This window comes from Neltuma alba, unplaced genomic scaffold, assembly GCF_004799145.2.
Source record: "Neltuma alba isolate B1F8T4 unplaced genomic scaffold, ASM479914v2 tig00013646_pilon, whole genome shotgun sequence".
NCBI lineage: Eukaryota > Viridiplantae > Streptophyta > Magnoliopsida > Fabales > Fabaceae > Neltuma > Neltuma alba.
Genome location: NW_021637826.1, coordinates 26,828 through 53,576, shown reverse-complemented (window position 1 = coordinate 53,576; position 26,749 = coordinate 26,828). Strand labels below are relative to the sequence as shown.

The 26,749-nt window shown below is 33.4% G+C and overlaps 2 protein-coding genes across 2 annotated transcripts; both read left to right on the top strand.

The window, feature by feature from the left end:
- The first annotated feature begins 8,221 nt into the window (after positions 1–8,221).
- Positions 8,222–9,239, top strand: LOC114738656 (transcription factor bHLH162-like). Its single transcript, XM_028926718.1, has 3 exons — positions 8,222–8,347; positions 8,445–8,798; positions 9,063–9,239. The coding sequence occupies exons 1-3, from the start codon at positions 8,222–8,224 to the stop codon at positions 9,138–9,140; spliced, it is 558 nt and encodes a 185-aa protein (XP_028782551.1). The 3' UTR covers positions 9,141–9,239.
- An 11,842-nt stretch (positions 9,240–21,081) lies between these two features.
- LOC114738655 (non-classical arabinogalactan protein 31-like) lies at positions 21,082–23,200 on the top strand. The gene is given in 4 exon segments (XM_028926717.1): positions 21,082–21,201; positions 21,204–21,826; positions 21,829–21,967; positions 22,674–23,200. Coding segments are annotated over 4 exon segments (1,140 nt in total). The 5' UTR covers positions 21,082–21,122; the 3' UTR covers positions 22,973–23,200.
- Positions 23,201–26,749: the final 3,549 nt, after the last annotated feature.

Sequence of the window (26,749 nt, the reverse complement as noted above, 5' to 3'; positions counted from 1 at the left end):
GCAAAGTTATATATATATATATATATATATATTATTCATTGCGTGCGTATTATATTATCCTAGTCACTTTCTGCTCTTTAATTTGTGACAGATAGAAAGGGCCTTTAGTCAATGAATCAACTAATTAATTAATTATATTTCGGATAGGAAACATACAAACCAATTATCTATTATCTATGATTATTACTACACCATTCAGGGCCATATATAAACACAAAGTTTTATTAGTGTAGAAAACTGATCTGAACTGATAATGACACGACTCGTATTAGAGATGATAGCTAGAACTTATTAGCGCGAGAATTATTGGAAGGCATGAGATTCTCTTTCTAAAAAAAAAAAAACATGAATCAAATTGAGAAATTAATCTCTCGGGTTCAAAATATCAGATATCTTCATGTCGGCTTGGGAAACAGAGTGTGGTAAAAACGAATTAAAGCAAAATGATAACTAGGAAGAATGAAATTAACTAAATGGGCAAATAAGATGCGTGTATTTATTTGCAAATGACGAATTTTTATTTGCTGATTTTATTGCTCCATTTCCATCTTCTTTTGGTATAACCGTACAAAAATACACAGCCGATGGGAATATATTAACTCTAAAATATCGTTCCTCCATTTGCATGAAAATTTAAATTAGGAGCACATGAAAATAAACATTCCATATACGTTAGAAATCAAGCCTACAAATAAGATAATTAATGTTCATAATAAACCTACACAACTAAAATGCCTCCTCCTTCTTCTAAAATATTCGTTCCTCCATTTGCATGAAAATTGTATCTGAAAAATTAAACCTTATCTTAATGAGGCAGTAGCGTTATTGAGTGGGCCAGTGCAAAATGAACACGTAGCCCTAGATAGCGAGTGAGAGACAGATAAGGATGACGATGAGTCGATGATGACGGTGGGAAGAAGAGTAAACACAATGAAAAGCTGATAGGCTGGCTGAAATAATGAATAAATGACTTTATGTTACTCCTCCGGTCCTAAATATAAGACTCATTTAACTCATTTAATTAGATTAAGGAAGTTAGGTAAGTTAGTTAATTATAAGAAAATTGACACATTTTTCCCAAAACACCATAATCATCTTTCTTAATACCTCATCTCTCTCTTTTACTTAATTATGGTTGAGGGAGTATCTATAGGGGTAATTTAGAGAAAATTAATAAATATGAAAAATGGGTCTTATATTTAGGACCAAAACCAACTCAAGAATTGGGTCTTATATTAAGAATCGGATGAGTATTACTTTTATCATATTCCATTATCCCTTTTCCTTATCTTCACATCCTTAACCCCACTGTCTGGTGTCTCTCAGAGTGGAATCTGTGTCTCCAATCAAAGCAGAGAAAACTCTAGAGAGAAAGCGAGAGAGAGCAAAAAAGAGTAAATAATTTCTTAAGAGTTTAATTTTCCGAGTAACATTTTGTGTGGTGTGAAGTGCACGTCTAGCAAGTCCCATTCGTGTCTTTTGAAGTCTGTGGCTGCAGCGCTAAAAGCTCCAAAGCCACTTTATTAAAACAAGAAGTTCCAGAGACGACAAAGTTAATTAAATTCCCATTTAATCTAGCACAAACTAATTTAGTTAATTTGTAGTTCAAGCCTTCAATAATTTTGTAGAGATTCTGTTGGGGGTAAAACACACACACACACACACACAGCAAGAAAAATAAATTTAATAAAGCTTTACATTTATAAGAAACCTAGTTGTTTTGTGGCCTTATGTACATAGTATAATTTTAAATGTTATGTATTTTTACAGCAAAAGACTAACTCACTTATTTTCGAATTCAGAAGTTAGTGATTGGGTGCGTGTTTGATTCTCTCTCTCTCTTTCTCTCATCGCACACATATGGTATATGATACTCCCTCCGTTCCTTATTATAAGAGACGAATAACCGAATTACGTTGATCAAAAAAGCAGTTAAAATTAGTTAAGAACAATCAATATAATTTTTTTTTCAAAAATGCCCTCATTAATAAGGAGAGAGAGCATGAGAGAGAATAATTAAATTATTGAAAGAAAGAGAAGTGAGAGGGAGAGAGAGTGTGAGTTGGAGACAATAAATATGGGTAAAATAGGAAATCAACACAAAAAAGTAAAGACAACTTTTAAGTGTCTCTTATATATAGGAACATGGCATAAGTATCAAATGTCTCTTATAATAAGGAACGGAGGGAGTATTTGCCAAGGTTGATTTGGTGGGTCTCGTGACACTCCAGATTCTTCTCCCATAACCCATATATTTCATGCACATTGATTTCAGCCAAGCTAATATTTTTTTCCCCAAAAATTATTACTTATACCTCTCCTATTTATAAGACTTTCTTTATTGATATTTGATACAAATATCCTTACAAAACATTAATGATACACTTTTAAAAACTACTTTACTTTCTTTGCTCTTATCTTAAATAATGATTTTAGTTTGATTCATGGGCGACTTTGAAAAATTACAAGAATATTTGACATCTAACTAACTTTCACTAATTTTTAAATCTAAAAAAAAAAGTTAATAATGCTTTATGAAAAGGACCATTTGATGAATGGCTGCCCTTGTGGCAAGCGTTTTAAACTCGTTATGCATAAAAAAAAACTCAATTATCAGTGAACATTTTTAAAATTTCAATCACTAGAGGAGGTCATTAGTCTTAATTGACCGGGGAGTATCAAAGCAAATAATATTCCATGGCAAAAAAAAAAAATCAAAACAGATAATCTTTAGTGGAAAAAAATTGATGTTTTAGATAAAGAAGATTTTCATTAAAAAATCATGTGAAATCGTCCTATAATTAATTAAGACCGCCGGGGATATATTGTAATTGATAATTGAGTGGTGAGAAATGTAAGTTACAGTGTTTCAATAACAAGTAATATAAGAAATTAGTTGTTTTCTTTACCCAAAAAAAAATAATGATTATTGTAATCTTATTTGAAACACAAAACTTTTAACATATTTTGATCGGATCATCACCTTTTACATTGCACTTAGTTATTCATATATGCATTACGTAAAATGCGTTATTATTGCTTATTGGGCAAAAAAGACATTTTCCGCGTGAAAAATAGATAAATTAGACCCAAAACGAGTGTTTGAAAGAAAATACACTATTTCATGGCAAAAAAAAAAGAAAGGAAATTCAATATTTTCTGCTAAAAGACGTTAAATTTACACACATTCATGGATTAGTACAGGCGACCCTGCGTCCGTGCATGTTTCGAAATATTATAATTTCCTTATCTCTTATATAATACTCCAGTCCTTAATGTAAAACCTAACTGGGGAGCTAATATTAATCTTATATATAAGACCTATTTTACAAGTTTATCAATTTTTTTATAAATTAATCATATTGATATATTCTCAACAATAATCAAGTATAGGAGAGGGAGTGAAATAATTAAGAAAGATACTAAGAGTGTTTTAAAAAAACATGTCATATTAACTAATTTAACTAGCATCATTAATCTTCTCAAATTAATTAATTTGGTTTTATATTAAAGACCGAAGGAGTGCGCGCGCGCGCACACACATATATCACATAGATTTATAGATATATAGTTGCTACACTGGACTGAATTAGATTGAAGCAAAGCATACCCCAGACATATCGCGGATTTACCGTTTTACTATGAGCATTCTATATCATGTTGTTTTAAGAGTTGCACTGCTATTTATTAAGAAAAAACGATAAAAAAAATGTTTCTGGTGATTTGAATATGTATAAAGAATGCTATTGAATGAGCTCGTCGAGAGGGTTAATTGGATCAAGCGATATAAAATCCTATTATAATAAATAAAGAAAAATAAAAGTGAACATTTAATAAAATTAGGGTTAATATAATCTTTAGTTCCTCAAAGTTTAAACCATAGGTTTTAGTCCTTTTAGAAACAAAATAATTCAAGTTTTTATTGGATTATATGAGTCAATGTTTTAAATGAAAAACAGAAAACTTGAGAGACCAAAACTTTTGATTTGAAATTTAGAAACCCAAACCAAAATGAGAGTAAATTTGAGGGACTAAAAATTGAATTAGCCCATAAAATTATTAAACGATATATTTTAATCAACAGTTTATCTGAAGAACTGAATAGAGGGCTATAGCATTGTGTGACCCGTTATACCAGTATGTAGCCAATCCCTTGGGATAATGTTTGTTACTGTTGTAAATATATATATATAGCGTTGTCTTCATTTTATACTGTAGCACTTTCTTGTTTTAGTTGTGCGTTTGCACGTGCTTATTTTTGGACTCTTGAAAAAAAAGGATAGTGTGAACAATGCGGTGCTTAATTTTTCCAGTAAACTATATTCGAGGAAATAAGACGTTGATATATCTAAAATAGGGAAACAAACCAAACAAAGTGGAGAGTCCAAGAAAGTTGTGTTAATTGATTGAAGATCTTTGTTGATTCTTTACTGTAATATTGAAGCATAAGACTGCTCAATCTTTCATGGTGGGGAACAATAAAAAAGGCACTCATGAGAAATTAATGTTTTTAGAATGCGTTGTCGTTCTATCATTTGTTGTTTATGTTGCCTGATTAGAGTGTGATTGTGCATTTACACAAAAATCAAAATAATCCATAAATTAAATTAAGTAATTATGATAAATATGACTTAATTTTCTAAAATATATTGTCGGCAAAAAATATTTCCTAAAAAGTCTGTGCGTAATATTAGATAACATACTCCTCTAAACTTATTTATACTCCTCTGATTTTATTTATAAGGTATTTTCAACATATTTCATATAGACCAAGAAAAACCTTAAATTGCATTAACTCTTCATTAAAATATAACAATTTTTTAACTTTACACATATTTAATAGATACACCTTTCACAAGAGATAACTAACTACACTATAATAAATGAAGGACAAAATAATACATTCACATTAAAAATTTAATGAAGTGACTTATAAATATGACCAGAATAACTTTTCTCTCTGCCCTATAAATAGGACCAGAGGAGTAAGTCACTTTCAGTATATTTTACATATAGCTATAAAGATCTTAAACTTGATTAAATTCTTATTTAAAATTTAACAACTTTTTAATTTTATTTCTATTTAACATACATTGTACTTCTATTCTATCGAGTACACACATATAAATTATACTCCCCCAATCCTATATATAAGTTTCAAATAACCGAATTACGTTTAATGAACTAACATGCAGAATTAGTTAAAAATAATAAATAAGTTCAAAATACACTTTTCCTCCAAATTTGCCCTTATTTATTGCTCCTCTTGTCCTATTTATAGGGTAGAGAGAGAAGATATTTTGTTGGTCCTGTTAAGAGAAATTTTTTGTATTTACGTATACATAATTTTACCTTTCATTTATTATTATATTGACTTTATTTACATGAGATATAATGTAGATTAAATAGGGATAAAGTTAAAAGTTATTGAATTTTAAATGAGAGTTAATGAAATTTAAAATTTTACTTAGTCTGTGTGAAACATATTGGAAGTGACTTATAAATAGAATTAAAGGAATAAATAAAAATAAATGATGAAAGAGAATATATGGGAGTAATATTAATGAGAGAGAGGGAATATTAAGTACAGTCAATTAAAGGCAAAATAGAAAAAAAAAAAAAAGAAGAAGTAATAAATGCTTAGACAAACTCAAAAATGAAGCATATATTTTGGATTAGATCCTTCTCCAAAAATAAGACTTCTATATAGGATTGGAGGGAGTACATTGTAATTCATGAGAACCAAATTAACATATAATAAATAAAAAATAAAATTATATATTCATGTGAAAAAAAATTCTCTCTCTATCCGATCAAATGACTATCAATTTATAAGTAAAATAAATTAGTTTCAAAAAAATAATACATAGACGAGATAAATTGATTAAATTCTTAAATTAAGAACCAAATTTAATTCTCATATTAACTAGAACTTTGAAAGGCTTATCCTTACACTATATCCCTGCCGCACTTTTTCGATATTCCCTTTCTCCCAATCAATGAAGGGAATGTGAGTGTGCTTGTGCATTTATTACATAAAAATAAAAACAATCGGTGTTGTTTATGATTCATAAATTTATAAATAATATGATTTTTATTTATTACTTTTCTAGTCTTATTTATAAGATACTTGCAGCATATTTTGCACAGATTAAGAAAAAAATTAAGCTATATTAACTCTCCGTTAACATATAATATTTTTTTAATTTTATCCTTATTTAATACGTACATTTAAAAAAAATTATCTACAGTATAATAAATGATTAACAAAAGAGTATATTCATATTAAAAATTTAATAAAGTAACTTACAAATAAAATAAAAACTTTTTTTTTCTACTTTATAAATAGAATAAGAGGAATATTTTTTATACGATATGTTGCATTTGAAGGCTTTTATCCTTATCCCCACTTTTATTTGTCCATATTCTCTCTCTCTCTCTCTGTCTCAATGAAGGCAATGGGACAATAATAAAACTAATTTCAGTACTTATCACCTCCTAAGCTCATCATATATAGATTGTCTATATTTGATTTGAACGATCCAGGTTTAAAATATTTAATTAATTATTTTTACATAGAAAAAAATTATTTTTGAAAAAAATAATAGTTAAGAGATTATTTTTATTTTAGATTCTATATACGTTAAAATAATTATTTTGAACAAATAAAAAAAATCAAAACCGAATCATTCTAATAATATATGGATGATTTAGATCTAATAAGTTTATGATAAGTATTGAAACTGGTTCTGAATAATAATGAGTCTCCACTTGTGAATGAAATATCCCAGCGTTTAAATTTATTATATTTCACCATCCATTCATATATAATTGATAAGCCCTTATAATATAACAATTAGGCGAAGCTATATAATGCTCAAAATCGAGGTCAATTGGCTGTAAATAAGTATGTATAATGAATAAACATAAACTAACCCTAATAATGCTGAATCTGCTCCCCAGAATGAGGAAGCCTTTTCCAACTATATAATGCCCACTTTTTCATGTGGTGGTCTCAAACTCTGAACCATCATTGCCTCTGGTTTGAAGAACTTTAGCTGTCAACTTTTCACGCACTAGTGCAAAACAACCCATTATAATACGTAGCATAGCCCTAATATTTGACCTCTGGAAATTTTCTCGACGTTCTAAATTAAAAACCAATTAATATCAACACCTGTGCATGGGGTCCTTTTTTACTCGATCTGACTTGGTGTTTAATAATGTAACTACCGGATAGTTCGGTACTGAAAAAAATATCAAATAATTATACCACACATGATGTGATATATATATATATATATATATATAAACATGTAAAGGAACAGAGATTGCAAATTACTCCCTTTTTATTTTGGGAACAAAAAACTCAGAAAATATTCTTGCCATACAATTTCCATTTAAAATTTATAGTTTTTCTCAAAAGTTTGATTATATTCAAGTATAATCTTGTGCATATGATGCTTAAGCTTGATTGCAACTATCCAATACCCCAATTACACAATCTTGGCGAAAATTAAAAATTATACCATCCTAAGTGATCAATCAACGTTGGGTTACAATAAACATCGACTTAAAAATTTTCTCCTTCAAGATACAAGCCAAGATAAAATTGTGAGCATATAGTAGTAACTTTATTCAAAGCGACATCAGCTTGGTACTTAAAAGGGAGAATCACAACTTAAAAATCTCGTAAAAAATTTAACATGTAAATTTCACAATTCCAATTATAAATAATTAATTAAATATGTTCTCATTTGACATTAATTTTCTTTCAGCTATATAACTAACTACCCGTACGTCATTATCCCTATCTACACAATATATATATATATATATATATAAATAAATGAAGAATCGAGTTGTTAGCTTATTGATTAAATAACAGGAACAGTGAAAAAGACGATCATGTGTATGCAGGGATGAGTCCACCAAGAGACAAGGAGCCCCACCAGGTCCCAAGTCTGAATGCTTTCATCAGAGAGTGGCTCGCATCTAAATCTAGTATTGTATTCTTACACTCTCACTTTACTTAAAGTCACGGCCCGCAATTTATTCCAATCACCCACTCACTCTGTCTCTCTCTCTCTCTCTCTCCCCTCTTACATATGAACATGAAACAGCATTAATCTTGAGGCTGAGCGATCTCAAGTCTCAACCTTTATAACAACCCCTATTGTAATCTGTAGGTAGGACAAACGGTAGCTATAGATCTACAGAGATGACAGAGAACGTCCCAGTTGTTTCGTCCAGAGGCGATAGGAAGGTCACAGAGAGGAACCGAAGAAGCCATATGAGGGCTCTTTACTCCAAGCTCAGCTCACTCGTCCCTCGTCAAACCTCAAGGGTACTTAATTCTTTTAATTTACTTCTATTTAATCATATATCTTTCTTTTTCTTGTTGTTTGTGACTTGGAATTGTTCTGAATTGATCTGTAGTGCAGGAAGTGGTTTCTGTGCCGGATCAGCTGGGTGAAGCCACGAACTACATAAAGAAACTTCAGATAAGGTTGGAGAAGATGAAGGAGAAGAAGCTCAACCTTATGGGGACCGGCAAGAAGAGAAATGCTAATGAGAGCCTAACTAACAATAGTAGAGGAATCATTAGGGGGTCAAAATCGCCCAAAGTTGAGATTCACCAAATGGGTTCAGCATTAGACGTTTCTGCGATCACTGGGTTGGATTGCCAGTTCATTTTCAACGAGTTCATTCGCATTCTTCACGAAGAACAAGCCGATATTGTTAACGCCAGTTATTCAGTCGTTCAAGACGCTGTTTTTCACACCATACACTGTCAGGTGAGCAGTTAAATAATCAAATTTCCTCTGAACCAACCATTTATGATCTTCTCTTTAGTTCATTAAAAACCCCTTTAGATTTTACATTAAAGCCTTAAAATTAGCAAGTGGATGAGTTAGTATAAGCTAAAACTAGCTCTTAATGAGACCTTGGGAGACCAAACTGTGTTAAAATTTCTCTCTCTAATATTGAAGAGGATTTAGGACTGTGTAATTATTATGCATAGAGCTGATCGATCTGGTTTTGTATTAAATGTCGTTCAGATAAGTGAATTTGGAAACAGATCTGAGAGGATATCGGAGAGATTAAAGCGGTTTGTGTACGGTTCTGGTGCTTTTTGAAGAGAATGGCAATGTCTGCACTACGTACTCTGGATTTTGATGATCAGATTGTGAATAGCTTGTACTTTAGTTTGTAATTATACGTAATTTCGTTCGTACTGTATCTATAAACTCATATGATCTTACCATACCGGTACTTTATTTATAAATTATAAATAAAGTTTTATAATTAAGAATGGAGGTATGCAGTAGTTTCCATTGTCAATTTGTCATCATCCGCTGATGGATCTGTGCTTCAGCGTGCGGATCTATATTATTACATATTGTTTATTGTTGTTCAGATTCTGCAGCTTCTTGCTATACTTCCTGGTTTATTACATAGATAGGGAGACTTGAAAATTCTGATGGAATATGGTGTTCTAATTAATCAGCGTAAAAAGTTAATTAACTAACCAAACGTGTTTCTAAATATCATTAAACAAATGTTCTTGTCTGTTTAGGAACAGAGTATAGGAGAAAAGTATACTACCTCCATTTCTTATTATAAGAGTTTGTTTAACTTTTAATTTGATTTAAATATAATATCCTAATGTACTTTATCTTTCATATTTATTTATTTTTTTCAAAACAGTCCTTGTAGCAGTTACACATGTTAAAGGTTTTATTAAATGATAATTCTAACTAATATACATGATGGGCAAGGGTATTTTAAGAAAGACAATACTTATTTATAACAAATAACTAACTCAACTAATTTTCTTAATCTCTTCAAATTAGTTAATTAGGTTTTATATTAAGGACCAAAGGTAGTATTTAGGAGGAATGAAAATTAATTAAACACAAACATGATGCCAGATATGGAATGAAAATGAATCGCATTGCAAAATGTTTGCAACAGTAACGTTTTTGCCCACAAATGCCCTTCTGCTGGAAATCGTTTTGTTGACTTTCTATTTTAGGGGAAAAAATAATTGATGTTAGAATTTAATAAATTTAATTAAAGGCAATATAATATTGGAAAATGGTGATAATTTTTTTTTAAAAATTTTAAGAACATAAATTATTTTTAAATAATACTTAATCTATATGAAGTAGTCAAGTGTGCTACTTTTGCCTATTGCCATAAGAAAATTAGAATATTTTTCATTGTACTAATTTTTTCACCATTAAACACAATTTTTGTATATTGATTTAGTCGTAAAAAAGTTAGTTTTATACCTTTTTTCCAAAACTAATGAGGTTTAAATATATTTATTCTCATATTAATAATAAAAGTACATTGTTTTGTTAAAATCTAGCATAATTATTTTTGATATATTATAAATAATCTTACAATCTCATCACATGTAAAACACTAGCTAGTTTCTCCTACATATGTTGATTTTATAATGAAAAAAATCAAAATAATAAACGCGCCATGTAACTTTACTTGAAGGTCAGATTATTCATAACTGCAGCTTTCAAAAATATATTGATTATTTATTTTTATAACTGACATAAATTATTTAAAAAACAAACTCTCACAAAATAATCCCTACAACCCATTTGTTTAATTAAACATTTAAAGATCTTACATATACATATATAGACATATAAACACACACTATCTTTTATTATTAATATAAAAACTGGTTTGACTTTCAATTTAATTATAAATATAAGACCCCAATTTATTTTATTCTTTATATTTATTTATTTTTTAAAAATAATTATTATAATAATTACATGTGTTAAAAATTTTATACTAATATATATTATTAACAAGAATATTTGAATCGGGAAGGATAAAGTGGTCACGTGCAAAATAAGGGATTTTTGTTGGGCTGGCGGGGGGGAATTTATATGAGGATGGGTCATGTTGATGACGTAGGGTAAGTGACGCCATATTATCTCTGTCACACCTCACATGCATTAATATTTTTTTTGCCACCCACATGCATTAATAGCCCAAACGAAAAACGTGTGATTTATCTCCGTAAAGAAAAAGAACGGTTGAGAGGGCTCACATGGATAGAATCAAATTATCCTCTCTCACTTTGTTTATTTTCTTTAATTCTTTTTCCTCCCAACTGTATCCATTAAAAAATAATATTCTTTCAGTCAATTATTTTATAATATAAATTATATTATAAAATAAATCTTATATTTAAGATTGGAAAAATAAATAACAATAATGGACACGTGGAAAGTGAGCCCCTTGTGTGATGTTAACAAAACAAGCACGACGTTGGGTGGCCTTGCCTGCCTCTTCCGTCGATCCCTTGCCCGCTAAGGTGGCAACCATTAATGGCGACTGCTCGGGTGGTCCCAGTTGGATTTGACCCGTACCAAATTTTTCTTATTCTTCTTCTTCTTTTTTTAAGGAAAAAAATTATGGGACCATATTCTGATAACACGAGGTTAGTTACAAATGAATCAAACACAGAATTTTCATGTCATCGGGTTATACAGAAACCGCAAGCCACGCTGATGAATGATGATCTGCGAGGTGCATTTAATAAAATTTCCATAGGATTCGCTTTTAGTTATGGTGAGAACATGTTAGTATGTGCGCTTGTAGGGTCCTGAACTTGCGTAAAACCCAATGTGTCAATAAGGACAGGCAGTGAATTACTCATATGATCCTATTTATAAGGCGGATATAGAATGTTTTTCTCGGTCCTATTTATAAGTTATTTAATTAAATTTTTAGTAAGAATGTACTATTTTGTCTTTCATTTATTATAACATAACTGATTTTTTTAAATATCTATATATTAAATAAGGATAAAGTTAAAAAATTGTTATATTTTAAATGACGATTAATATATTTTAAGGTTTTTCTTGTATATGTAAAATATATTGAAAGTTCTTATAAATAGGGTAAGAGGAATAGCATGTGATAATAACTACTATGTTTGCTGTATCTGAAGACGCGCACAGGTAATGCACAAATACCCTTCTTTAAATTTAGCTAATCCAATTAATTAGCTCCTTTGTTTTGTGTGTGTTTTAGAATCTGGGGGTGCGCGCAGAAGGCAGGTAGCTTCGCTGCTGGATCAATCAGTTCAAAGCTCAAAGACGGGTTGCCGGGGAGGCAACTATATATCATGGCAAACTTGGCAGAAGATATAAATAATAACTAATTAAGAGGTAGGTAAAATAACGAACTAGTACTGTATTCCCCTAGTCTCTTGGTCAAAATGTTTGCAATATAAACCCATCAATCCCTTCAAAACTACCCAAACATTTGCTTTCATTCACATTGAGTATGGACTACGGAGTATATATGATAATGTGAAAACTGCTATTCAATGTTCGTTTCAGTTCCATTTTGAGAAAAAAAGTACATATGAAATCCCCATTTCACACTAATTTAATGGCCATGTGCTTTGTGCGCAGAGATGTGGTCCTCTCTAAGTCTAGACGTACCTATCCTTCCAGAGTCTCTCCTCCCTCTCTGACTCTGACCACTTCATGCTAGCTCTCTCCCTCTTCCACACAATCGTCTCCCCCGTGTTTTGCAGTTCACACAGTGATAAATCTCTGGTGTGCTTGGTTTGAAAGTGATGGGAGAATACTATAAAAACATTTTTATAAAATTCTTAATATTCTTTTCTCTTTAATTTTTTTCATCCAAATCAAGGGAACCCAATCCTTGGTTTGCTCTATCCCTTTCTTAGTATTAGAAAATAGAATTTAGCCATGAATTCTTTTTATTTTTTTTTTTTACAGATTAGGGTCCGCATATGTCTACACCCGCGCGCGACAATAGCTGCGAAAAAGGCCATTGGCCAATTTTTGGTTCCAAAATGACAAAGTTAGTGATGGATAACTTCTAATCATTGATAATTTAAAAATGGGACAAGATGTTTAAATACTCCAAAAGTATCTATAAATAAACATCCAGTATTTGGATTTTTTTTTACTCTCATATGTCCTGAAATTTTATTTTTATAGCAAAAATACTTTGACCGTTATTCTTCGTTAAGTTTGACCAGTATTTTTAATAGTCAAACTTAACGAAAGATAATGTTGCAGGGCATAATGCTGGGAATAAAACTTTCAGAACATATAAAAGCAAAAAAAAAAAAACTTCCAGGTACCGGTACTCTTTCGTGAATACTTTCAGGGTATTAAGCACCTTATCCTCTTGAGAATTACATAAAACTTCTCCTTTTTTGTTCTAAAAAAACCTACACAAAAAGAGAATCCAAAGCATCTAAAATAATCAATATGATAATAAATAAGATAAGATTATTGATTGAGCCTGAAAAAGCGACCATATGAGATGAGTGATGTAAATGGCTGTGCATGTAAAATAATGATTTAGGCATCTAGCTTGAGAAGTGTGGTTAATTACACGGATATGTGCTCCATTTCATGAAAATCGAGTAAGTTTTCATCTAGTTATTCCTCCCATAGATTGATACTGCAAATCTGTGAAACATGATATAGGGATTTAATTCACGGGGGTTTCATATAATATACATGCTTTTTTTCCCCCTGGCAGTGCTTGCCTATTGAGTGAAATCCAAGATGATCATTGACGAGAAATGAGGCTCTGATTATACACGCATATTCACGTACATATGTATATTGCATGCCAAAATAAGAGAGAACTTAGGAGTGTTTGGAAATACGAAAAAGCACTTTTAAAAGTATTTTTATGAAAATCAAGATAAAAATTATTAATTATGACAATACTTTCGCATACTTGTTTTGTATGAATAAAGAATTCTTAAAATCATGGTTTGGCTCCTGCTGAAACACTCTATTAGTAATAAAGGGAAGGCCCATCCAGATTGGACTCATCAAAGAGTAAATATTAATGGGCTTCAAGGTGAATTGGGCTGCCTCCCAACTGCCCCATTGATTTATACACAGTCACTTTCATCGGCCCGTGAGCTCATCCGTGATCATATCCAACCAAATTGGGCTTCTGTTGATCCAGGATGGTCCAAGTGCCACCGTGTGTGTGTGCGTAGATGCTTTTGGGCTTTTTATGTAGTAGTAGTTCTGAGAAGCCCAATTGGAAGGATGCATTTTGATTGGTCTGGATTCATCTCTGTCTCGGATGCCAAATTGAGCTTCCAAACAAGGCAAATTTCTTTTCAGCTCCAACGGCTATTTATTTCACCGAAACTAGCTGGTGAGTGACCACTTCCCAACGGTTCCACAAAACGTGCAATTATTATTCGCTCTCTTTTTCACATGATCGCAATCCTTTATCATAGGAAAGGAAGACTCGTGCTTTTAACCAAAAAACAAAAGAAGAAGGAAAACTCATGCGCACACTAGTACCTTCATATTACTTCAAGTTTCATCTCACAACTCTCATTTAAAATAGGTGCCACTTCAATCAAAAGGCTCTAGCAAGTCATCGATCAATATGTATGTGTATGTACCCCCGATCTTAATTATAAGACGTTATTTATAGGATACAAACAATGTTTTATAATTAAGATTGGAGAAATAAATTTGTTTTTGGCCTGGGCAGGGCCTGATCAAAATGCAAGATAGATGCCTGATTAGTAATTAATCAGAGTGAATCAACTGCGTTCAGAAGATGATTCTTGAAGAAGATTACATGGAATTAGGGTGTGTACGTGGGAGTAGTGAAGTGAAGTGACGTGATGTGGTCGTTGCTTGGTCCAGAAAATGAAGTGGGGTAAGCCCCCTCATTATTAATCTCTATATCACCACCATGATGATGAATACTTTCGGCGCTCATAATTCTGGAATAACTAATAAGCTCTGGGTATCTAATAAATTCGTTTCAAAAGGGCCGAAATCCCTCTTCGCTTCTTTATTGCTCGTTGCTCTTGCTGTCGCTTCCCCTACGGTTGAGCTACATAGTAAGCAAGCTTACAGAAAGAGAAATAGTTAAATAAATGAATCGGAACTTTGATTTATCTGATTATCGTATGAGAACAAGAAATCAAACCCAATAGCGTTACCTTAATGCTTGGGCTCAGGTAATTAAGTTTACCTGTGGCAGGCTACAGGAAGAATCGCCTCTAAGAAAGAGAAATGCATAAGTTCCAATTCCGTGGATCAATTTGAGATAATCCTATGTATATATTATATTCACTCAATCCCTCCCTATGTGGGGTTCAAATCTTTTGCTCTGTTTCGCAAATATTATCCTACTTCCAATCGTAAGTATGCCATATAGTTTATACTCCTCCGGTCCTTAATATAAAACCCTTATATATTTAGGACTGGAGGAGTAATACAAAGATGTTACATTTAGAACAGAGGCAGTATATTATTTTCCCAGTGACAGACTTGCCATAATTCTCATAAGTTAGCCATATGATATTAACACCAATGACCTTATAATCTAGTGGTATAGAAATTCATCTACAAAAGTGAGAGGTTATATGTGTGTGTGTATATTTGGCCAAACAGAGAGGTTATATATTTAATCCCCCGTGATATCAGATTGTTTGTCCTTTTTTTGGGGCTAATTCAGTACTTCTTGCCATGGGGCCACTGCGTTTTAGTACCCAAAGACCATATTCCAAAACATCTCTTGCAAAACATCAGCCAAAACCGGCTAACTTATTACTACTCACTTGCCCCATTTGTTGATCCCCCCTCTCTTAAAAATTCTGTGATAATATTAATTAATTCTAGGGATCGGGATTCCATTAATTATAACTAACATGCTCATTGACTGATCAATATATACAGATAAGAGACTCATCAGGCTCATCAGTCTTGACCATTGCACTTCAACCTATATATACAGCCATCTAGCCATCTTATATATTAATTTTGTGATTCCGCAGGCTTTCACATGTCTGCTTAGAAACATGAACAAACAATGACTCATATATGATCCAACACGTAAGAGTAGAGTTTTGTATTATTTATAAAATAATAAAATTAAGAGTGAAAAGGCATGCAAATTACGCAACTACAGTTCAGCTGAGACTGAGAGGAGACAGATGCGAAGCATGCAAACTGGAGGCTTCATAAATGCAGATTGGAGTAGCCACCAAGCTTCACAAATTTAATATATACGCTCAATCATAAACTATACGTACTCTATGTGAGTATTTATCCTTATGTATTGCATTCTCATTAATTGCTGCGTCCTTCTTAGCTTTTTTAAGAAGCAGGCACAGATCTGGCTGGAGTTTTAAATTCATTTTCGTTTATTTCATCTTTAGAGATATGGATTACGTTCATGTGTGGGTGGACAAAACTTGGCTCCTCATCCAGTTGACCTTAATTAATTAATTATCGCACGCACCTCTTCATTGTTTTCCTTTCTCTCTTCTCATTATTATTTGTCATCGATTTACAGAAGCCACGGATCTAGGAAAATCCCATTGGGATCCCGAAGTAAAGGAAACTATGGATCAATACAATAAAGCACATCATGACCCATTAATAACCTTGGATCCTGGTGAGATGAAAGCTTCTCTATAAGATAAAGAGTGTAGATTTGATCCCACATATGGACTGTCCTCGTTGATTTGGCTGTTGGTGTCTACTCCTTTAAATTAGTAAAATGTAACACACAACGGTGATGCCTTTTTTAATATACGTCAATATTAAGTTAATTATTAGTATGCGTTAAGATATTACCAGCTCCCATTCCATGGATAGGTGATGAAGGATTTTTAGTGTTTGCTTTGTTTTTAAGGTCTCCTTGTATCTTTTTTTTTTTTTTTTCCCTTACACATATATCATTCTATTGGAAACAATCCCGTTTAAGACATTATCAGACACTAAATATGAGCATTTATCTCAGTAGATAGGAATTCATGTAGTTCTTTGTATCTCTGTATGAGTATATGTAGTCTTTGGTTTAAAAATTCTGAAATTAAACTTGTTATGTCCTTTTTTATAGGTATAGGTATCTTTCTATTAGAGATAATTCTATTTAAGGTATTAAAATGTGGGCACTTCTCTGGGATTTAAATCTTGATTTTGGTAATTAGATTTGTTATGCTATTGTAACGGATAGTTACCTACGCAAAGAAAAAAGTGAAACCTTTGCGCTAGCCACCGACAAGAACTAATAGTGTTTGGGCAAGAAACGTCAAAGACCGTTTGTTTTTGTGGCCCAATAATTGTCCTTTTTACTCTTGTCTCTGCTTCCAAACACAATAAAATACTATCAAAGGTGAACAATACGAACTCATAATTATCTAGCCGTTGTGTGCCAAATAGAAGTGGAGGGAGAAAATTCTTTAACCGTTGGACGAAATTTTAGATCGTCATTTATTAATGTAAAAATAAGATACATTGTTAATTGAAATTCGTTCCACATTACTAATATTTAGAGAATTTAATTTGCCATGTTCATGGGTAGATACAGTATATCATTTCTTAAAATATCTGGTTATTCAAATCAGCATGACCTTGCCATATATTGCTTTTCAATTAATTATTGGCTGTAAGAAGTGAAAAATGGCTTAAGCTTTTTTTTTTTAAATTTATGTTAGGAATAATTAAAATCACGTTTTGAGCCACAAATGTCAGATATCCTCTACATGTCTCCCATGAATCCACCAAAATATTAGTAAGAGTGAACATATCCAAAAAAAATAGATTAATATGAGTAACTATTAATATGTATTTTATGATACATTTAAATTATAATCACCCTTCTTTCTCTTGTAAACCTTGATCTCTCCCATGCACCTTTTTTTTTGGGAAAAAAATCCTAATTTCAAAATTCAGGTTTAAAAAAGGGTTAAGGTGCATCCAGCACCCCCAAGTATTTTGTCAGATGCACCCAGTGGTCTAAAGTAATTTATGGTGCAATTTTGCCCTCAAAGTAATTAAAATGATGCACCGGTATCCCATGCTAACAGATCTGTTACTTTGACCGTTAAATTGATGAGTCAGCACAAGTTTGACCAAAATAAGCTGACGTGGCATGTCTAATAAGCAGGTGATGTGGAATTTTTTCGGGGTTAAGGTGCATTCAGCATCCCCAAGCATTTTTCCAGGTACACCCAGTGGCCTAAAGTAATTTATTGTGCAATTTTGCCCTCAAAGTAATTAAAATAGTGCACTGGTATCTTATGCTAACAGATATGTTACTTTGACTATGAAATTGATGAGTCAGCACAAGTTTGACCAAAATAATCTAACCTGGCATGTCTAGTAAGCAGGTAATGTGGAATTTTTTTCGTCTGCCACTGCTTTGTTTTCTCGGTTCAGTAAATACTCTCTTCAGCTCTCGGAGTTTTTTTCAGAGTAAGAAATTTTTTCAGAGATACTCCTCTGGTCCTATTTATAGGGTAGAGAGAGAAAATAATTTTTGGTCCTATTTATAAAGCACTGAGAGAAATTTTTTGTATGAATGTACAAATTTACCCCTCATTTATTATTGTATTGGCTTTGTTTATACGAGGTATAATGTATATTAAATAGGGATAAAATTGAAAAGTTATTAAAATTTAAATGAGAGTTAATGAAATTTAAGGTTTTTCTTGGTCTGTGTGAAACATGCTGGAAGTGCCTTATAAATAGGACCAGAGAAGTAATATTCAAACAAAACAATGGAATTAACAAGAAAAGCCATGTCACCTGCTTATTAGACTGCCAGGTCAGATTATTTTGGTCAAACTTGTGCTGACTCATCAATTTTACAGTCAAAGTAACAAATCTGTTAGCATAAGATACTAGTGCACCATTTTAATTATTTTGAGGGCAAAATTGCACCATAAATTACTTTAGGTCACTGGGTGCACCTGGAAAAATACTTGGAGGTACTGGATGCACCTTAATCCCGAAAAAATTCCACATCACCTGCTTATTAGACATGCCACGTCAGCTTATTTTGGTCAAACTTGTTCTGACTCATCAATTTAACGGTCAAAGTAACAGATCTGTTAGCATGGTATACCGGTGCACCATTTTAATTACTTTGAGGGCAAAATTGCACCATAAATTACTTTAGACCACTGGGTGCACCTGACAAAATACTTGGGAGTACTGGGTGCACCTTGACCCTTTAAAAAATTATGGATTCAATGTGTTGGTGATTGATAATTAACTAAGTACGGTCAGATTAAAATTTTAAAATGTGGAAGGACTATTTTTAAAAAAGAGTGAAGGGATAAAAAATGTTTAAAAAAAAAAGGTGCAATTACCGAAGGCCTTGGGAAGCTTCTAGGCGCATGGCAAGGGGGGCAAAATTCCAAATATTGGGTTTTAATCCTCCTATGCATGTCCTACTTTTTCTGTCTTTCATTGGCTTTTTTCTGTTTTTTCCCCCCTCTCTTTTGTTTCTATTTTAAGGGGCAAAATTATATTTAAAGATTGTGATCTTCTGAAATTTATAATGAAAATTTTAGAACTCAATTTGGTCATAGCACACCAGGAAGTTATAGTTAAAATTTTTGACATGATAAGTAAGCTTAGGAATTATTAATGTAAAAAAATTAAATTTGCGTCCCATTTTTATACTAATCACTTTTCATGCTTTTTTGAAATTATCACGGGAATTTCTCGAAGTTAAAGTATCAAAAAGATCTAATCATTTTTTAAATTAAAAAATATTTCTTCCGATCATTAATATAAGACCTTATTTGACTTTTATTTTGATTTTAAATATAATACCCCAATCTATTTTGTCTCTTATCATTATGCATTTTTTCCAAGGTAGTCCTCTTAATAATGGTAGTTCTAGCCGATACATTTGATTAGTAAAGATATTTTAGGAAAGACAATATCTATTTATTACAGATAACTAACTTAACTAATTTATTTAATCTTCTCAAATTAGTTAACTAATTCTTATATTTAGGATATGAGGTAGTATAAATTAAGTCCAGCAAGTCTAATAGTCTGCAGTTTCTTAACACATGAACATCTTGATCTACTCATGTTTAATCCTCAATTTAAATTTTCAGAGTCCTTCAATGTGAGTTTTGCAAGGCCTTTAGGTGTAATCCTTCTTCTGTTTTGATCCCAAGTATATGAATAGAAATATGTAATTAAAATTGTGGCAAAAAAATTGACAAACCCAAATTTGTGTTTGAAAATATTTTTTAAAAAATACAAGTTTTGGCCAAAGAGCTTGAAAATAGACGTAAGATGGCAGTGGTCGCTTGCATCCTTATTCCTTACGATGATGTGCACCCGACACAAGCTTATCCCTATCTGCCACTTTCATGGTTTGCGACACCTTTACAAAAGCCACGGCCACTTTTTTTTTTGGGGGGGGGGGGTTGAGGGGGTTTACCAAAGTTTTGTTTGGTTAATATGGAGATTTTTATGATAGTAACATTACACATACACAATTTAATATTTTAATAATTGGAAATATATTTTTTATCTCATATTTTAACATCTAAATTCACTTTTTATCAATGTAAAATTTAAATATATTTTATTCAGGTAACAATATCTTATAGTCATGATACTTCTTATGCGCATGACATTAATGGGTGACCTTAAAGAATTATAAACTAATTTGTTGTTGTAGTATGAAGGCCACAAAAATTTACAATTAGTCAAACATAACTTTAGAATTTGTTCTAATGCTTAAAAGGTGCAAAAATAACAAGCATGGACAATATGTGTGTGTGTGATGCTTATATTAGAAATGTGAAGAAGTTCAAAAAGAAAACTGCAGTAATTTTGTTGAGAAATAAAACTTAATAATTAATCACTCCTTGATTTAAAAAGCATGAACAATTAATTTCTGATTTTTTTTTTTTGGAATAACACATCTATACTATTAATTAACCTGTATTATAGTATCAAAAATTATGTTCTTCTGACACATAATTGCAATATGAGGGAAAAATTATAGGTGCATTATTGAAATAAAAATTTTCATACACACACACAGATATAATATGCAATCATTTAAATTCAAATGGTTTCACAGAGAAATATGAGGTATGTTTTTTTTTTGGGGGGAAAAAAGTGAAATTTTTTTTAGATTTATTTTTTCGAGGGGACTTAATTCTACAAGCCGGTTTAGTGGATAACTCGCTATAAATGAGCGCCTAAATCCGCACTTGAACTTCATCACTCCCACTCTCTCTCTCTTCCCCTCTTCTGCGTTCCTCCGTGCCAGAAATGGCGTCAAGGCTGCTTCTTGTTCTGCTTCTCAGTCTCACCTCCTCTTTCACTGTCTTCAGTGAAGAGTTTGACACTCTTCTCCTTCTTATCCTCACCCTCACCCTCCCTCTGCGGCCCCTGCTCCCGCTCCCCACGGCCACCACCACCACCACCACCATCACCACTCTCCCGCCGCCGCCCCCACTCCTCCTCCTACCCCTTCCCCTGTAGTCAAGCCTCCTCCTCACCCCCATTACCCTCCTCCTCCTTCTCCCGCTCCGGTCAAGCCTCCCACTCACCATTATCCTCCTCCTCCTTCCCCAGCTCCAGTGAAGCCTCCCACACCACATTACCCTCCTCCTTCCCCCGCTCCAGTGAAGCCTCCCACACCACATTACCCTCCTCCTCCTTCCCCGGCTCCAGTGAAGCCTCCCACCCCTCATTACCCTCCTCCTTCCCCGGCTCCAGTGAAGCCTCCCACCCCTTATTACCCTCCTCCTTCCCCGGCTCCAGTGAAGCCTCCCACCCCTCATTACCCTCCTCCTCCTTCCCCGGCTCCCGTGAAGCCTCCCACCCCTTATTACCCTCCTCCTCCTTCCCCGGCTCCAGTGAAGCCTCCCACCCCTTATTACCCTCCTCCTCCTTCCCCGGCTCCAGTGAAGCCTCCCACCCCTTATTACCCTCCTCCTCCTTCTCCGGCTCCGGTGAAGCCCCCTCCCACCATTATCCTCCTGCCCCTGCCCCTCATGTCCCTCCTCGCCGTTCCTTCCCCAGAAGCTTTGTCGCCGTCCAAGGTGTTGTTTACTGTAAGTCCTGCAAGTATGCTGGTGTTGACACTCTCCTTGGAGCCACTCCTGTTCTTGGTACGTATTTCCCTTTCTTATTTAATTTTTTTGTGTTCCTACGAACCACATTTCAGTTCTGCCTGTGGAACCCACAAGTTTTACCCCATTGAAGCTACCTTCTAACTCTGTACTTCGATAAGCCTGCATATTTCTGCTTGTTATTTTACTTTAGTTACTCTTTCCTTCCCAAGTAAATACGCCATCTACTGCATTATAGTTCATACGTTCAACTTACTTGGATTTCCCTTGTTGGCAAATATTATCTGCTGCCATGTACTGAGATTTACAATTTTCTTTCACTTCCTCTGTCTGTTGCGTGGTTAATCCTCTACTAATGGAGTAAGTTAGATTTATCCAGAGATCAACCAAAAGGAAACTAGATTTGACCATAGTTAGACCGTAGCTTTCTGTGTGTCTGCTATAGTTTTGTGAAGTAACAAGAGCACAGATGCTGCGTGAGAATGACAGATAAAGTCACAGTACATAGGTGCAGGCTAAAGTTGCTATTTTTCTGGTTACCCAGAACAAAAAAAGGTAGCCATTTCCTTTTCTCAAAGCTGCGCCTTTCTTGGGAAAATAGGGACAAGGGGACAAGGAATGGCATTGATTGTGGGGCGTGGGACCATCAGTACTCGAGGACGGCTAACACAAAACGTTGCGTAGCGTGTCGTATAATGATGTGCTAAACGACAACTGATGTACTGTGTCGTTTTGAAATTTGCAGGTGCCGTTGTGAAGCTGCAGTGCAACAACACAAAGTATCATACGATTGAAACGGCGAAGACAGACAAAAACGGCTACTACTACCTCGAAGCTCCCAAGACCATCACCACCTTCGGAGCTCACACGTGCAGGGTGTTCTTGGTCTCCTCGCCGTCTGCCACGTGTCAGAAGCCGTCCAACCTCCACGGTGGCATCGTCGGCGCCGGCCTGAAACCGGAGAAGCCATTTGTGTACAACAAGCTTCCTTTCGTTCTCTACAGTGTGGCACCCCTTGCTTTCGAGCCCAAATGCCCACATTAAGAAGGAAATGCACAGAATATAATTTAGTTTCAATTTCTGGATTGTGAACATGAACTACTGTTATTACTGTTATTGCCGTTTTGGCCTTGGTGTTTTTCCACTTTTCTAGTGTTTTGTATTTGTGTCTGATTATGCCCATGAAGTTGTATTGGTCTACCTGCCGCCTGTGCTCAAGTCACATGCAATAAGATTTCTGATATGGTAGATTGTGCTCTTTCATAATTCAGACTGCCTTCTTGAATTTTTCTTTCTCTCTCTCTTTTGCTGAACACTGATGAAGAACCCTTCAAGTTGGGTTCTTGCAGTAGAATAACCTCGAAGAGAAACTTCATTGCGATGATAATGTTAAAGAAAGCTGTTAGTTTTAATTACTTTAAAGTTTAGGGGCCAAAAAAAAAAAGATGTCGGTAGTCTCAAGATAAAGATGTACTAGTGACTTGCAAATATATCAGCATGTATTTTTCTTTCGCAAAACCAAACATGCATTGCAGCAAAAGATTATTTCTGTCGCAAAACCAGATTAGCCGCAGCTATGTACGTATTGTTGGATCAGTTCAGCCAGATTAATGCGTTTTTATTCATATAAAATTTGAGGAATTAACTAAAAACAGAAGTAACCCCTAGAGAACAAATGGTAATACTCATTCTCCTTGTTACTTGAAAATACGGTGGAACTTAATGAATTCACTATTTCCTGATTCCCTTTGTGTTGGGTGTAGGGGGGGTGCATGATGGCACGAGGGATTCATCACATGTAAATCATAATGAAACGTTCAAAGTGAATGATGGTTAATATTTTTTGGGTCAAAGTATTTTCTCAGATATTTTATGGTGTATCTAGCATCTTGAAATATTTTTTAAGGGTACCCAGTATCCTAAAGTATTTTTTTTGCTTTGATACTGGATGCATCGAAAAATATTTTTTGAGTGTTGGACGCACCTAAAAAAAATACTTTGAGACGTTAGATATACCAAAAAATATTTTAAAGTGTTGGATACACTTAAAAAAAATTTTAAAGTACTAAATGTATCACAAAATATTTTATAATACTGGATGTATATGAGAAAATATTTCACGCATTGAACGCACCTTAACCCAATAAACTTTTGGTATGGATACGAAGCAGTGATTATTGGATTATAACGAGGGAGAGAGATCAGTGTTTGTGGTTCCCAAAAAATTTAAAAAAGAAAAGGAAAAAGTGGAGGAGGAGTAATGGGATGTGATGCTGGTAAAGTTGTAAAGGCAGCACCATGATGAGATCAAATGTGTGGTAATAATTGATATAAATGTGGGCCTTGGGACCTCTGCTGGCCATATTCTTTGGGGCTTTGGATCCCCTAATCCTTCATGTCTCCTCCACCATTCCGGAAATTTCCATCTACCTCTCACAAATTTTTAGCATAGTACGATTTGATCCGCATCAGATTTATATAATTTATAATAAGTCTATTTTTTTTATAAACATTCTGATTCATCATTTGGACAGTCTAACATGTAGGGTCCACACTGCTGAGTTCTGTATTTGATTATAGCCGAAGCTATCTATAGTTACTTGATGAGAACTTTCCGCAAGCTGCTTGCTTATGTTTTGTCCCTTTTTCCACAGGTCCTCAAATTTTAACTGCTGGGCTTCGGATTCTCGCGTTATGGATTTGACATTGAGCTCTAATGACATGAGTTTTATATTTTATTATGTTTGGATATCCCTTATACTAAAATAACTTAAACTACTTGATTAAACTCACCAGCTCTTGTAACTCTCGTCGTTCTCATTTCTTACAGCATTTTTATTGTGTGGGATTATGGTAGGTTCATATTTAAGCATTGTTTGGGTTCAGTTGGAGGCAATTCTCTCAAAGACGATTTCTACATTAACATGAACTTGAGACATCGTGTTTAAGTGGTCGAAGTTCCTTTCACTTGAATCTCGTGGTCAAAATTCTTTCTTATAACCTTCTCTTTTTTTTTGGGGGGGGGGGTGTATGCCTTTTAACCTTCTTTTGATAGCATCTTATAGCATATTTTTTGAGCAAAGCAGAAAATCCAAAGTGAAATCAATCAGACGGGGCCTGTGATAATATTTTGGCCCAAAAAATGGGCTTTGTTTTAATCCCAAGCCCAGAAATGCCACTGGTGATGCAGGCCTCATACAATAAATCATGCAGCCAACTTGACCTTCCATGCGCACATTTTCTCAGAGTAGTATCTGGAAGAATTACATATGGGCTCTAAATAAAAAAAAAAAAAAAACAAATTAAGCACCCATTAGTCCTACCTGCTCGTGATCATAAAAGCTTGACGTATAAATAACGAAATTTAACTTGTAAGTGAGGTTGAGAATATAATTAATTAATTAATTCCAATTTTTATTTATAATTCTCCATTTATTACGTCGGAGCCATCTTTCGCTTCCCCCTTTTAAAATTAAGAATAGCATATAATGTACTCCTCTGGTCTTATTCTTGGTCCTATTTATAAGTCACTTTATTAAATTCTTACTACGAATGTACTATATTGTCCTTTATTTATTATAGTGTAGATAGTTATTTTTTTTAAAGATGTATATATTAAATAGGAGTAAAGTTGAAGTTGCTATATTTTAATAAATAGTTAATATAGTTTAAGGTTTTTCTTAATCTGTATGAAATATATTAAAAGTGTCTTATAAATAGAATTAGACGAGTAATTACTAGGGTACATGGCAACATTTTTTAGAAAAACACAATTTGTTATCAGAAGTTCAAAAGTGAGATGTCTCATTAATTTCACACATACCAACTCTTCGTACCAATTGCTTGTGAGATTCAGTATATTACAATTTTCACACTTAAATTCGTCATGTCCCACCAAGACCATCTGACAACAAAGAATTAGAAAAGAAAACAGAATGATGAATATTAAATCCCAGACACCTGGAGTTGCGAACAACAAGGTATGAAATAGAAAGGGAGAGAAGAGAATAAAAAAAGGAAAATGGCGAAAGGTATAAAACGTGAGGAGTGGGAACATCAGCCATTGTCCAATCCATAAATTTGGGTCTTTTTCTATTCCTTGTTGTGTGCTAAGTGTTGCACTACACATGTGTTTCCCTCACCAGCGGTCCCTTTCCGCACCATTTTCACAAACACTTGGTGTGCTCTTTTTATAACCTTTGAGATTCTCAGATGATGATGATGATAATAATAATATCATGGAGAATTGGATTCATGTCTTCCTCTTTTTCTCATTTGTCTGCTTTCTGAGCTTCGGATTCTGGAATTGGGGTTTCAACTTGGGAGGATCATGCCCCATTGTGGGCATCCAAGTGTTTGACTTTTGGAAAAAGCCCAAGTCAATTTGACAACACTGTCCTCCTATCATTGGTCATTTGGTTTGGTTATGCTTGGTTTTTTCATATTTATCAAACCATTGCCAACACAGGCTAACCGGTTGAATTAACCCGTATCCGGGTTTTTTTTAAATGTATTTTTAATCGGTTACGTTTCCCCTGTGTTTGTTTATTGCTAGTTTATTTTTGCCAAAGTAAACTTGCTTTTAGATTTTATGTTCTTTGCCTAATAAGAATATTAATTTAAATTCTAGTTGGGTGATCTCACCAACAGTAGTCATCAGTTATTTAATTTAAATATAGATAAAACTCTTCTCATGTATTTACCTAAATCATGATTAAAAAGTTATTTATAAGTCATTCCAAACATACTCTTAACTAACAAAGTAAGTCACATTGTTACTCCTCTCATCTCATCTTATTTGATAAATCATATCATTAATTT